Source organism: Colobus angolensis, unplaced genomic scaffold, assembly GCF_000951035.1.
Source record: "Colobus angolensis palliatus isolate OR3802 unplaced genomic scaffold, Cang.pa_1.0 Scaffold316, whole genome shotgun sequence".
NCBI classification, from domain to species: domain Eukaryota; kingdom Metazoa; phylum Chordata; class Mammalia; order Primates; family Cercopithecidae; genus Colobus; species Colobus angolensis.
This window is the reverse complement of record NW_012116444.1, coordinates 1,027,272-1,040,856: the sequence shown is the minus strand read 5'-3', so window position 1 is coordinate 1,040,856 and position 13,585 is coordinate 1,027,272. Positions and strand designations below refer to the sequence as shown.

The following is a 13,585-nucleotide window of genomic DNA, read 5'->3' as shown; positions in this document are numbered from 1 at the left end:
GGCATTCACTTCACCTCAGACAACATCATATCACAGGCATTCACTTCACCTCAGACAACATCATATCACAGGCATTCACTTCACCTCAGACAACACAGGCTCTTCACTTCTTATTTAAAAACTGGGAGGTTTCCCACCATAAACATAACACACGCTTCTTAGAGAACATCTGGGCCACAGAAGAGAAAAAAGCCACCTGGAGACAATCCCTGTTGGCATTTTCCAGATATGTTTTCATGCGTTATTTAGAGTGATTTATCGAGTGGTCATATTGTCAATGCAGTTTGGAATCCTGGCTTTTGATATCAAACACATTTATCTACATTACTTGACATCTTTCAAAAAGGCCATTTTTGATGACTGTATAAATATTCCATGAAGTAGATACATCATCATTTACTTCATCATGCCCCCAGTGTTGGCCATATATGTTATTTCCATATTCTTTTCATTATTCTATATTTCAATATTCTAAATAATACAGCAACGAACATGTCTGTGCTCATGTTTTATTATTTCTTTAGGGCAGATCCCCAAATATGAGATTCCTAGGTCAAGGTTTAAGACCACTTTCAGGCTCATCAGGGTCCCTAGAAGGGCCTGGTGTCTAATTCCAACCCTATCATCAAGTTGCTCTGTGGTTCAAGGCAAATCACCTCTCTGAGCCATAGATCCTGCATAGGAAAGAAATGGACAGACTAACCCCACAGCAGGTGAAATATCAGTGCAGAATAACCCCTAACAGGATTTTAACTTCTGGAGGCCCCACAGACAAAAATCAACTGAAATGTGGGCTGTGCCACCACCTACAGACTTGGTGACCACGCCTTACCCAGCACATTTGGTCTCTCTCAAACCCATTTTCATGCTGATTTAGCATAACAGCCTGTGCATGAAAGTCCATAATTTGCTCCAGATGGGAAGGATTAGTAACAGATCCCTCCAAAGCAAAGGGGAGGTCAACAAGTGAGAGACCAGGAATGCCAGGCACTGCCTTCTAAGGGAATAGGTCCCACCTCCAGCTCCTGAGATAGGGTGGGCACCACAGTGTCACTGCACCAGTGGATCCCACAATCCCCGCCAACAGTTCACCGGTCTGGTGTGATCTCTTGACCTAAGATGGGCCAATCAGATTCTTTCTCCAAGAAACCCAGAGTTGGGGCCTGAGACACTGTGTGGATCTGAGCTCTGAGGTCACAGGAAGTAGGAGGCGAATTGGCACCATGGCTGACCGGAGTCATGATGGAACTGAGATGCTGCTGATGAGCCCAGAACACTGGTTTGCAGGGAAGAGCAGGACAATAAAGCAGATATTCAGAAAGAACTAGAAACAGCCCTCACATCTCAGTGCGGGTCTGTGGGAGGGCCAGCTAGATCTCACCTCCTGCTCTGGGAGCCTGCCAGCTGTGCCCCTACAAAACCCCACCTCCACCTTTACTATCACCAGCCGGCAGGGTATTCTGTTTCTGGAACCAAGCGTGCCGAGTACTCCTTGGCCAGACCAACTCTGGGAGTTAACAGAGATACTTTAGAATGCCAGGTGCTCAGGTCAATAGAATGGGCCAGGGCGGATGCATACACAGTCATATTAGAAGAATATTAACAAGTAGATCTTTAAACACTTGCTCCTCTATCCTTCCCTATAACCATCTCCAAGGTGACCCGGTGAGCCCAGACACCAGGGATGAACAACCAGATGAATAAGGTTTGTCGAATCATTTCCCCCAGACAGTGCCCATTTTGAGATGGCCTGACCTGGAGGCCACCAAATGCCTTGGCCTCAGTGGAAACTAAGCAGGGCACACTGTGTGGGAGTCCTCCCAGAGCCCTGCAGGAGTCCTCTTGGTTTGCATGCCTTGCTTACAGATGAGGTTAAGAAATGTCAAGAGGAGAGCTAACGAAAAGAGTCTGCCTTCACCCAAATCCTGCTATGCTCCTGGATGAGAAATGTTTCCTGCTAAGAGTTAAGGACCTGATGTGTGGAAAGAAAAGGCAGTAAGTGTTAGGGAGAAGTTCTGGCTCTAGAGCCTAGAAACACCCTCCAAAGGGCCACCAAGACTTCCACTGCCCTTCTGGAAGTCCCTCTGTTGGCTGCCAACCAGCCCCTTCCCCAAAGCAGCTGGCCTGGGACCACTGCAATGAGGATTCCCAATGTGTCTAGAGGCCTCTGCTCCCAGCCCCACAGGGTGCCAAGAGCAGGTGTCACACAGACTGCTGTCCTCTGCAATGGCTTTTTGCTCCTTGAATTAATCTCCCTGTGCCAGCCTTTGGTTATAGAATCTGGCTATTTAATACTCATTAAAATGTAGATGTCCTTTCCTCTAGGACTCCTGTAAAATACGAAACCATGAAGAGGGCGGGGCTAGGAGTTAGAGGGCTTCATCCTGACTCTCAGGAAGTCACTTCCTCTTTCCAACCTGTCTCACTGGCAGTAACACTGGGAGACATTACTTGCCTCATGGCCACGTGTGTCAGACAAGACATCAAGCACAGGAGCAGCCACTTCACCGAGGGGCTATTTGCTCACCCTGAGTGGTCAGGGGCATGATGGATGAACGTCCGCTGAGGGCCAGCTGCAGGCTTGGTTGTGTTACGTGCACAGTCCCAGTTCAGACTCTTGCCAGTCCTACCATGTATGGGTAACAGAAATGGGCTCTGAGCAATTAAACCACCCAAGGTTATACCTTGAAAAGCCCAGGACCACCTGACACTTGACTTTCTGCTTCCCAGGCCACCTTCCATTCCAGGGGGGATCCAAGTTTACCAGACACAGGCCAAGGAGGCAGCCAAGTTGTCACTTTCCTCAGGAAGGAACACAGGGGTGTGCAAGGCACCAATGTCCAAAGAGAAGGGTGGACTCGAGTAAAGAAGGGAGGGAGTCCCCTGCAGAGTTATCCTTTACCCCCAAGGGCAGGTGGAAGGTTATGACAAAAGAAGTTAGCTCCCCCCGAAAAATGAATATGGCTGGAGATGATCTCAAGTAAAGGGCTGGAAGTTGGTGGATTCAGATTCACATGATGGGTCTTGGAGATTTTAAAATCAATGAGGGAGAGTGAAAGTGGGCACACAGAGCTTGATGGCAACTATATAGTATACATATGCCTTGATCCCAGCAAGCTGGAGGGCAGCGGATCACTATGGGAAGGAGAAGGGACCCAAGGAGGCAAATCATGCCAGGAGAGCAAGGACAAAAGCTTGAAAGGTTAAGAGGATGTAGGAGGGGAAAAGAATTGCACAACTGAGACCAAGAGAAAAGACATTCAAGACGAATTTTTGCAGAAAGGCAGAGCTGTGATAACACTTGTGAGTCAGCAGAGAAAGAACAGTAGAGAGAAAACAGGAGCTGCTGGGGCCAAGGCAGGGCAAGGCCAGCTGCCTGCATGTGGCCAGCAACAGCATGGACCACATAGACCAGTGCATGGCCCACAGGTTCAACAGACATTACCATGAAGGCACCTGCTGGGAAGAATCTTCTGCCTTTCACAATGAAGTAGGGAAAAATTAAGCACCCACTGTGTATGCCTGGCACACAATGGATTGGGCAACCTATCAGTTACAGGAAAACTGGAGAAGGCCCAACTCAAGCCCAAGGGTGGTGACAAAGATCAGCAAAAAAGATCATCACTAAAGGTCACTGTGGAGTGGCCTCCAGGCCAGGAGGAGGAAGCAACAGGAAGTGATCAGAAAGACCATTGCAACAGACTAAAAATTAGAGTTCCATTGTAAAGATAAAAGCTTGGCCAGGCACGGTGGCTCACACCTGTAATCCCAGCACTTTGGAAGGCTGAGGCGGGTGGATTGCTTGAGCCCAGGAGTTTGAGACCAGCCTGGGCAACATGGCAAAACCCTGTCTCTACAAAAAAATTTAAAAATTAGCTGGGTGTGGTAGTGCACACCTGGAATCCCAGCTACTCTGGAGGCTGAGGTGGGAGGATCGCTTGAGCCCAGAAGGTTGAGGCTGCAGTGAGACAAGATCGTGCAACTGTATTCAACCTGGGTGACAGAGCAACATCTCGTCTCAAAAATAAATAAAAGTTGGAAGGTAAGATCAACAACAAATTCTGGAGATCACTGGGCTTGGAGAGAGGTCTAGAAATCATGGCAGAGGCAGAAAGAACTAGCTGTGTTTAATCAGAGGAGACAAAATCAAGCCCCCGACTCTAGGAGCCCATGGTCAGACCCCTTAGCACTCAGGTAACCCTAGGTTGCCACCTCCCACCCAACCCACACCCCTCAGTCTTCCCTATATTGCTTATTACCCCTTTCTCTACCTAGGTACTGACCCATAAGCTCCTTCAAGGACAAACCAGTAGTGCCGTGCCAGGCATGCAGAAGGCCCCGCCAGTGGTTCTTAAGGTTATTAATGACAATAATTAAGGGAACTAAAAAACCTCACAACTCAAAATTCAAAAATCTGACAGCTCTTCAAAAGCTAGGTAATTATAAAAAGCAAAGCTAAGAAAAACATAAGTTACTGGAGAGCAGATTTAGGGCCCAGAGTTAAAAATTTTCTAATTTACTTATTTGTCCAGTGATAGAGTTGATTGTTTGCAGAAGTGTTGAGCTCCCCATCACTAGAGGTAGCCAAGCAAAGACTGCGGGACCATATGCTAAGGAGCTGAAGAAAAGATTCCTTAGATAATCTAAAAGGTCTTGTCCAACCCAATTCCCATAAAATGAAATATATGGTAGAAAAATTACAGACACATGTGGCAAATCATGGTGCAGCAGAATTAGCAACTATCCTTTAAACTTGAAAGAAGTACACTGACAGCAAACAAAAATACGACCATGGTTAATAACCTTACAGACCTCATGACCCTAAAAGGTAGAAAGAGCTGAAAACAGAAATAGGTTCAAGAAGGGCTTAGTTGAATGAATAAATATTCAGCTCCAGGCTGGTTAGCAAAGGTGCAGTGAGAGATGGGTAAGAATGAGCCCCTGTAAAGGCTGGCATCACCGTCCACAAGCGTGCCTGCTGGCAGAACACCCTTGTACCCACACTGTCAGCGGCAGCTCACAAATCTGGATGAACTGTGGGTTCTCCTAAGTGCTTGCGATGGAGAAATACCCTGCACAGCACCTTCCTACAGAAAGGGACTGGCCTTTGATGCCCTGGACCATTCCTGCCAGGGGAGGAGCACGGGGTCAAGGTCATGGGAACATCCAGGCCCCACTGACCGAACACTGTGCCTCCCACAGGGTGAGAGACAAAACCATAGGGAGAACTTTCTGGCCACAGAACATCACTCACAGTCTTGACAAAGCCTGGTTATTCTGGAACAGCAGTTCCGGTAACATGTGCAGCTGGTTTCGGTTCAGTCGCCTAAAAAAGAGAAGAAGAATTGGAAATTACCTAGACGGCCAGGAAATCCAAAGGACTTCTCAGAAAGCACCAGACGGATTCCGAAGCAGAAGGTCCAGCATTCAAAACCTAACAGGGTCCATGTAGCATCCCAGGGAAACTACCTTCTCTGGGCCTCAGTTCTTCATCTGTAAAGTGGAGATTCCACCACTCAGCACACGGGGAGGATAAGCATAGAGTGTCTGTGGAAGCCCCTCACCAGCACCTCTCCTTCCACTACTTCTTCCCATAGGCATCATAATCATCACTTCACATTTGCAAGCGCTGTGTGGTTTCTAAGGCACTGATTCCAATGCTATCTCCCTTTGTGAGTTGGAAACCTGACTATACTTGAAATGGGAGACATACCCTAATGGCCACACAGCCCTGATTTCATCCACATTTGGTTTAACAGAGGTTTCGCCTTTTTTATTGTTTGCTTTGGGTCTTTTTTCAAAAGGAAAATAGCAGCCGGGCACGATCGCTCACAATTGTAATCCCAGTACTTTGGGAGGCCAAGGCGGTCGGATCACCTGAGGTCAGGAGTTCGAGACCAGCCTGGCCAACATGGTGAAACCCAATCTCTACTAAAAATACAAAAATTAGCCAGGCATGGTGGCAGGCACCTGTAATCCCAGCCACTCGGGATGCTGAGGCAGGAGAATCGCTTGAACTCAGGAGACAGAGGTTGCAGTGAGCCAAGATTGTGCCACTGCACTCCAGCCTAGACAACAGAGCAAAACTCTGTCTCAAAAAAAAAAAAAAAAGAAAAGAAAAGAAAACAGCTTTATTGATTATTTTTATCATAAATAAAAATGCATGCTCCGCTCAGCCAGGCATGATGGTGTGCACCTGTAATCCCAGCAATTCGGGAGGCTGAGGTGGGAGAATCACTTGAACCAGGGAGGTGGAGGGTGCAGTAAGCTGAGGTCTCGCCACTGCACTCCAGCCTGGGCAACAGAGTGAGACCCTGTCTCAAAAAGAAAAAAAAAAAAAAAGCATGTCAAATAGCTCCTGCCTGTAATCCCAACACTTGGGGAGGCTGAATGAGAGGACTGCTTGAGGCCAGGGGCTTCAGATTTGCATGAGTAACAAAGAGAAATAACAAAGAGAAACCTCATCTCTACAAAAAATACAAAAAAATTAACTGGGAAAGTAGCCCAGGCCTGTAGCCCCAGGGGTGTCTGAGGGGTCTTAGGACCAATCCCCCATGGATACCAAGGGACAACTGTATGATAAGCCATCTCAGCCAAAAGCTTTCTTCCAGAGGGAAGGAGAAAACCTTAATTCCACGTAGTCAGCAGTAACTGGTCTGTGGTTACCTCCTAGAAGGTTGTCCTTTATCTAATATGTGAGAAAGGCCATTGCCACCACATTGGGCACTGCCGTGTTCCCCATGCTACAGACAATTAAATCAACTTTTGGAGACCCACTGGAAGTTTACTTTTAAGGGCAGGCTCCTAGGGAAACACTTCATTGCCTTGGGGGGAAAAAAAACACCAATACAATCCTTAAAGCAACAGGAGTAGACATCAGATAGCTCCAAATTCTTCATCCTTGGTCCAGTAAATTAATCCTGTATTTACACTGACTCATAACCACTGGTTTGGTTTGGTTTTCCCCTCAAGCCTTTCTCACTTTTCTGACTTCTGCTTCTGAAAATTATTTAGGAGGAAAATGATTCAATGCCTAGCTTAAAATGGAAAATTAAAGGACACTAAAGAAGGGACTCCACATGGCGAGGGACATGAAGGTTACTGAGAATGATAACAGTAGTCGTGGCCACCGTCATAATCAGCCCTTACTATGTGCCAGGCAAGGGGCAAACGCATTAGGGGCATGAGCTCATCGCAGGCGGGAAAGCAGAGCATGAAGGTGGGCCTCTTTCTCCTGAAAGTGACAACAGCACTTTGCATTCGTGCACTCACCCTGTGACTCCCAACAAACACCCCTCACAAAGGTTTCCTGCCACCACTTCGCCACGTGGCTTGGCTCTTCATAGGTACCCAAGATAGGTTTGCTGACTTTGTTGAGTTGCTCATCTTTGAAAGATGAGAGAATAGGGACACCAAGAGGTAAGTGACTCGCCCAAGCCATTACTGAATGGTAGATGTGGGATCCTGAAGCTTGCCTTTCTCTACTCCCCATCCTGGCTGCTCCCATGGTACGATCCTGGCCACTGTACAGTGCCAGACCCATTCCCAGGGTGATCGGGCACACTCCACTCCTCTCCAGCTGCAGACCCGCTGAGGCCACAAAGTCCTGATCCCTCACGGCCAGCTCAGCTGCACACTGCTGCATCTACACTGGAGTTTATAACTGCTCACAAGAACCAGTTATGTCCACTCCCAAACCTGTTTATGCCAGAGGCACTTGTCATTCTAACTCTGTAATTTAATTACCTATTATATAAATGAATGAAATGCTAGTGGAAAAAGAGTCATCTCTATGAAAACTAAGTGGAATGCTTTAGAAAGATTCGATGAAAGGAAAGCTGATAATTAAACGGCTCTTGAATTAAGTAAAAGATGGTGGCAGAGAGGGGTGGGTGTCACTTTAAAAATCAGGAATACTCCCCCAGATTGCTCCCAAGGCCCTTTGGAAAATCTCACTCCACCTTCCAGAAACCAAAACCAAAAATCATAAACATGGTATATGTGTGTGGCTTAGGCGAGGCAAACAACACAGAAAGAACTCCAGTGTTTCACACCAAAGAGAAAGACCTTGGCCAAAAAAAAAGAAGAGGGGTTAGTAAATGCACATTTCTATGTTTTAACATAAAATGAAATGTCTAAGATGTGTGTGGGGTTTTGTGGTTGTTGCTACTGTTTTTGAGACAGAGTCTTGCTCTGTCACCCAGGCTGGACTGCAGCGGCATGATCTCGGCTCACCGCAACCTCCGCCTCCTGGGTTCAAGTGATTCTCCTGCCTGAGCCTCTGGAGTAGCTGGGATTACAGGCATGTACCACTGTGCCTGGCTAATTTGCATATTTTTAGTACAGGCAGGGTTTCACCATGTTGGCCAGACTGGTCTCAAACTCCTGACCTCAAGTGATCCACCCCCGCTTGGCCTCCCAAAGTGCTGGGATTACAGGCATGAGCCACCGCACCTGGCTGGTATGTGTGGTTTTTAATGACTCTGCACTTTAATCACCTTTTATGATTAACTGATGCAACACTGGTCTCCAACAAGTCAGTGGGAGGCCACTGAACTGACCACTCCGGAAGGTGCCTGCAGGGCTGAAGTTGCCACTCACCCACTGGGGTCATGTCTCGACCCCCCAGACCCTTTCCCTCCTCCCCTCCTTCCCGGCACTGGTGGTGGAGCCAGGTTGGGTCAGGTCCAGATCAGCCCCTTATAGCCAGGTCATTAACATGTATTTTGTTCTAAGTCTTCTAAAGAAAACAAATGCAGCATTCGACATCTGGTCTAGCTGTGGGCTTCTTATCATTTCGTTTGAGGCCTGGATGTGGAACACAAAAGAAAGATCACCTTGCTTTCTCCCAGGCTGTAGGAAGGCAACGAGGCAATCGTATTCTTTTCCTTTTATTTAATATCTTATTTTCTTTAATATAAAAATGAAAGGGCCGGGCACAGTGGATCAGGCCTGTAATCCCAGCACTTTGGGAGGCTGAGGTCAGGAGTTCAAGACCAGCGTGCCCAACATGGTAAAACCTACTAAAACAACAGTTTTAGTTGGTTTTTTTGGTGGTTTTTTTTTAGTTTTAGGCTCTACTAAAAATATAAAAAATTAGCTGGGTGTGGTGGCGGGCACCTGTAATCCCAGCTACTTGGGAGGCTGAGGTAGGAGAATAGCTTGAACCTGGGAGGCAGAGATTGCAGTGAGTCGAGATCATGCCACTGCACTCCAGCCCAGGCAAGAAGAGTGAAACTCTGTCTGAAAAAAAAAAAAAAAAAGAAAGGTGTGGTGTCAGGTCATCTTCATTAAGAGCTCAGACTTTGAAGGCAAAATGATCTGGGTTCTAATCCCTTCTTCTGCACAACTGGGGACAAGTGACTTAATCTCTGTGTACCTCTCTTTCTCATCTGTGAAATACCACTTAGAGCAGTGTTGGTTTAAGGATTAAATGAGATAATATAAGGCAAAGAGTTGCCACAGGTGCCTGGCATAGAGTGGTGGTAGCTATAATCATAATAATAAACTTGTCATAAGAAAATTCATTAAAAGAGAAAAACACAAAGAATAAAAATAAAGTTACCTATAATCCACCACTCACTATAATGAGAGTCAGTGGTTCCAGTTGTCTTCTTCCTCCTGTATTCTATCTATATGCAAATTGATTTTAGTAATACTATTGTCATTTTTTATCTTTTCCATTTAACATTATATTGCAAGCACATTCCCATGGCCTTAACTGTTCTTCAGAAATGTGATTTTATATCTTATGTATCCACTAGAATGAATTTCCAATTTTTTTCTATTGAAATAATGTGCAATGGCTGGGTGTGGTGGCTCATGCCTGTAATCCTAGCACTTTGGGAGGCTGAGGCAGGTGGATCACCTGAGGTCAGGAGTTCACGACCAGCCTCGCCAACATGGTGAAACCCCATCTCTACTAAAAATACAAAAACAATTAGCCAGGCATGGTGGCGTGCACCTGTAGTCCCAGCTACTTGGGAGGCTGAGGCAGGAGAATCATTTGAATCCGGGAGGTGGAGGTTGTGGTGAGCCGAGATCATGCCACTGCACTCCAGCCTGGTAGACACAGCAAGACTTGGTCTCAAAAATAAATAAATAAATAAACAAACAAATAAATAATAAAGTGCAATTAATATCCTGATATATAATTTTTAGCCATGTCTCTGATTATTTCCTTAAAATAAAACAGACTTTCTGGTTCAAAGAGCATGAACTTTAGGACTCTTAACACCTACAGCCAGTCCACTTTCAGAAGGAAGTGATCGGCGACCACCGTGAATATGAGTGCCCATCCCCCACCTCACCCCACCATTTTTTTTTCATCATTGCCAAACTGAAATGCAAAACTTGATCAAGACCCATTTTCAAACTTAAAAGCCCTATTCAGCAACAAACCATGTGAATCAGAACACGCCTCCACCTTCACATTTCTGGACTGTGGCCCTGTGCACCTAAGACACCAACCCCCCGGGGCTTCCCTGATGGGTCCCCTTGGCACACCACAGCTTCCTTTAAGGACACACAAATCAATGGACAGCGGTTATGTCAGGATGAGATGACAGGAAGAAATTTCACTTCCTCTGTATTATTATGTAAATTTTTTGCCTCACATATCTTCAGAGAAAAACAACAGGGACAGTTGCATGGAGAATGTGGGGTGGGGACCCACTCCAGGTTTCTCTGTGACCATGCCTTGTGACCACTTTCACAGCTGCAGCTGCTCCTGGCTCCATCCGCTGAAGGAGGCAGGCTGGGTGTGGGGTCCCCTCCCCTGAGTGCCCCTCATCCCTGGCAGCATCTTGGCCTGCCAGTTCCCTCACGTGCCAGCCCCCCGCCCTCCTGGCCCGCACCCTGCCAGGACTCACAGCCGCTCCAGCTCCTTCATGTCATCAAAAGCCCCACGTTCCACTGCTCCAATCTGGTTCTCCATCAGCTGCCTGGGGAAGCAAAGAGACAAGGACAGCTACAGGGTGTGGGACAAGGGCTGCTAGCAACAGCTGGCACGACGGAGGGGCAGAGGCAACCTCTGCCAGGGCAGCATTGGCAAGGGAGTAAGACAGGAGCCATGCCCAAGCCTCACACAGGCCTACGCCCGGGCTGAGCAGACCCAATTTCCTTACACCTTTGCAAATTTGCCGACATGGGCTCCTCAAGGTTCCCAGCATCTTACCTCACCGCAAAATACACTTGCAACCCCCGACCCTCTGAAGTTGCCTGCCAGGGCAGAAGGCCGCGGGGCACCCGAGCACCATGTCTCCGCTCCAATTAGCCTCCAGGGAGCCAGGCCCAGCAGCAGGCAGCACAGGCTGGCTTGAGCTGCTGGCGCACGTGCCCTGGCCTCTTTGGGCCCTGAAGGCACATGTCCAAGGGACAGAACAGGGGGGACCGGCCAGTATCGGGGGAGGGGAGCCTGTGCCAACTGGGCAGAGCCCACACAGGCAGCAACACACTCTACAACTGGCAGACAACACCCTCTCTGCCTGTACCCCACCCCGCCTGGCCCCATCTGCTGAAGACAAGAGTGGGGTGCCCACGCCAACTGAACCACCTGGCTCTGTGGGACTCTGAGTCCCCTTGCCGCCAACGTGCCCTGAAACCCAGAGCATCCGGCTGGTGGGGCAGCATTTTTCACCAACAGATTGACTGTTGCCTGATAACTTTTGAGATAGTCAAGTATGTTTTTCCCACTGCATCTGTCCCTCTCCACCCGCAAGCAGGTGGCTTGTGTGCCCCTGCATGGGCCTCAGATGACATTGGGGGCAGGGCAGGGGGGGAAACGCCACCAGACACTTCTCTTTCTCTGCTTTGTTTCCAAAAACCTGAAGTGTGATAGGCTCCCTCTGGAGGCCTGGGGGCAGAGGGGAGGGGAATCCCTGGAGAGAGCCTGGGCTTCCCCAGACTCAGAAGGGACACACCCAGAGCCTGGGAAGGGGCAGAGGTCAGGGGGTTCTGGAGCAGATCGCTGCCCAGCGGCTTGTCAGCTCTGACCTCAGAGACGATTGGTCATGAGGTCCCTGCTCCTCCAAAGACCCTCAAAACTGTGGAGGCGGGAGTTCTGAAAGAACTGAGGTCCTAGGATCCCTGCACTACCCTGAGAGCACAGGACGTCGGATCTCATGATGAGTTAAGACTCAAGACTCAACATCACCCCATCCGACACCCCTCAGGATGTCTTGCCAAGACCGACTCCACAGTGGAGGGGCCCAGCCAGTCCACCACCCTACCACCCACAGCCAGGGCCCTGCCCAGGACCACCGTGGTATTGCTGGGGGTGGGGTGGGAGGGAGCACCCCGTACTCACAGCACCCGCAGTTGCTTGAGCCCCACAAAGTCATTCTTATGGATCCGAGTGATGTTGTTGCCATTGAGTTCTCTGGAGGAAGAAGGAGAGAAGGAAGCAGTGAGGTGAGCAGGGTGAGCCCCCAGGCCAGGGGCTCTGCTCCAGGTGCCCTACCCCCTGGATCAGCCAGTCATCTCATCAGTGGGGCTGGGGGCTTCTGTGAGTTGAGTCTGTGTCAAGGCCCAACAAGCTGGGCCCTCTTTGCAGCTGACGTCCAACCCGCTGGAACTGCAGGGCACAGGGTGCACCACTGCGAGTGCTGTGGAAACCGAAAACGTGGTTTCTGCCCACTAATGCAGCTCAGTCTAGTTGGAGAGATGAGACATTCACCCAGGGAAGAATGTGGAAACTAGTCAAGGAGAGAGGCTATTCAGGTAGAATCCTCGCTGAGCCTCAGTTTCCTTATCTATAAAATGGGGACGACAACTGTGTCTAACTTATAGGGTCGGCACAGAGTATAAGCAAGTAAAGGGCATGGCCTGCGCTTGCAAAGGGCCCCATGGGGACACCAGTGTTATCGTCTGGTGGCACTGGCTCCTGCGAGCTGTCCGTATTCTGAGCAAGAGAGAGCACCGAGGGCCATGCAATTTTAAAGGACTTAGGAAACGGGACTCAAGCTGAGGCTCCAAGACAAGGAAGAACTGCACACGACTGGGAGGGAGCAGACGTGCCCCGAGGACCACACTACATCAGGCCTGGAGTAGCTGAGGGGTGAAGAGGGCAGCAGACAGCCAGAGAGTTGGAAGCTGTGAGAAGCAGGGCTGGGGGAAGGTGGGCCAGATCACAGAAGGCTGGAGAGAGCAAGCAGAGAAGAAACCGAGGGCCAGCGGAAGCTCTGGGTCGGGGATGGGGGGCCTGCCAGGAGGCCAGTCCTGCGGCAGTGAGCAGGAGGGTGGCCAGGATAGGAGGCCACCCCCACCATCTGGGTCCTGGGGCCAGGCCTACGGTTCCTCCTCTCACCCCATGCTGGGCTGCCGGGCCCTTCCTTCCTTCCAAGGCCACCTTGGACCCACCTGAAGAGCTGTCTGCACCCCCCAGCCTCACTCAGCCTCACCAAGGCAGGCCATTCCAGGAGTGAGGCTCTCCCTACCCCAGAAAGCTCCCCCACTGAGCCCCACACAGCAGAATCTCCCTCAGGCCTCACTCCAGCTGTCCCCTCTGCCATCTATCCCCCTGGGGCAGCTCCCGCTTGCCTCTACCTCTTCCTCAACACTGTCATGCTCACACATTCTCACGCGC

At 49.3% G+C, this 13,585-nt stretch overlaps 1 protein-coding gene across 2 annotated transcripts in view; it reads right to left on the bottom strand.

The window, feature by feature from the left end:
* Positions 1 to 13,585, bottom strand: part of SLIT1 (slit homolog 1 (Drosophila)) — a 198,246-nt gene that overhangs the window by 157,523 nt on the left and 27,138 nt on the right. For both annotated transcript variants that reach the window (XM_011951197.1, XM_011951198.1), the window contains exons 2-4: positions 12,308 to 12,379; positions 10,872 to 10,943; positions 5,255 to 5,326 (exon numbers count right to left, since the gene is read on the bottom strand). In XM_011951197.1, the coding sequence (XP_011806587.1) occupies positions 5,255 to 5,326; positions 10,872 to 10,943; positions 12,308 to 12,379 (216 nt within the window). The remainder of the gene's footprint in view (positions 1 to 5,254; positions 5,327 to 10,871; positions 10,944 to 12,307; positions 12,380 to 13,585) is intronic.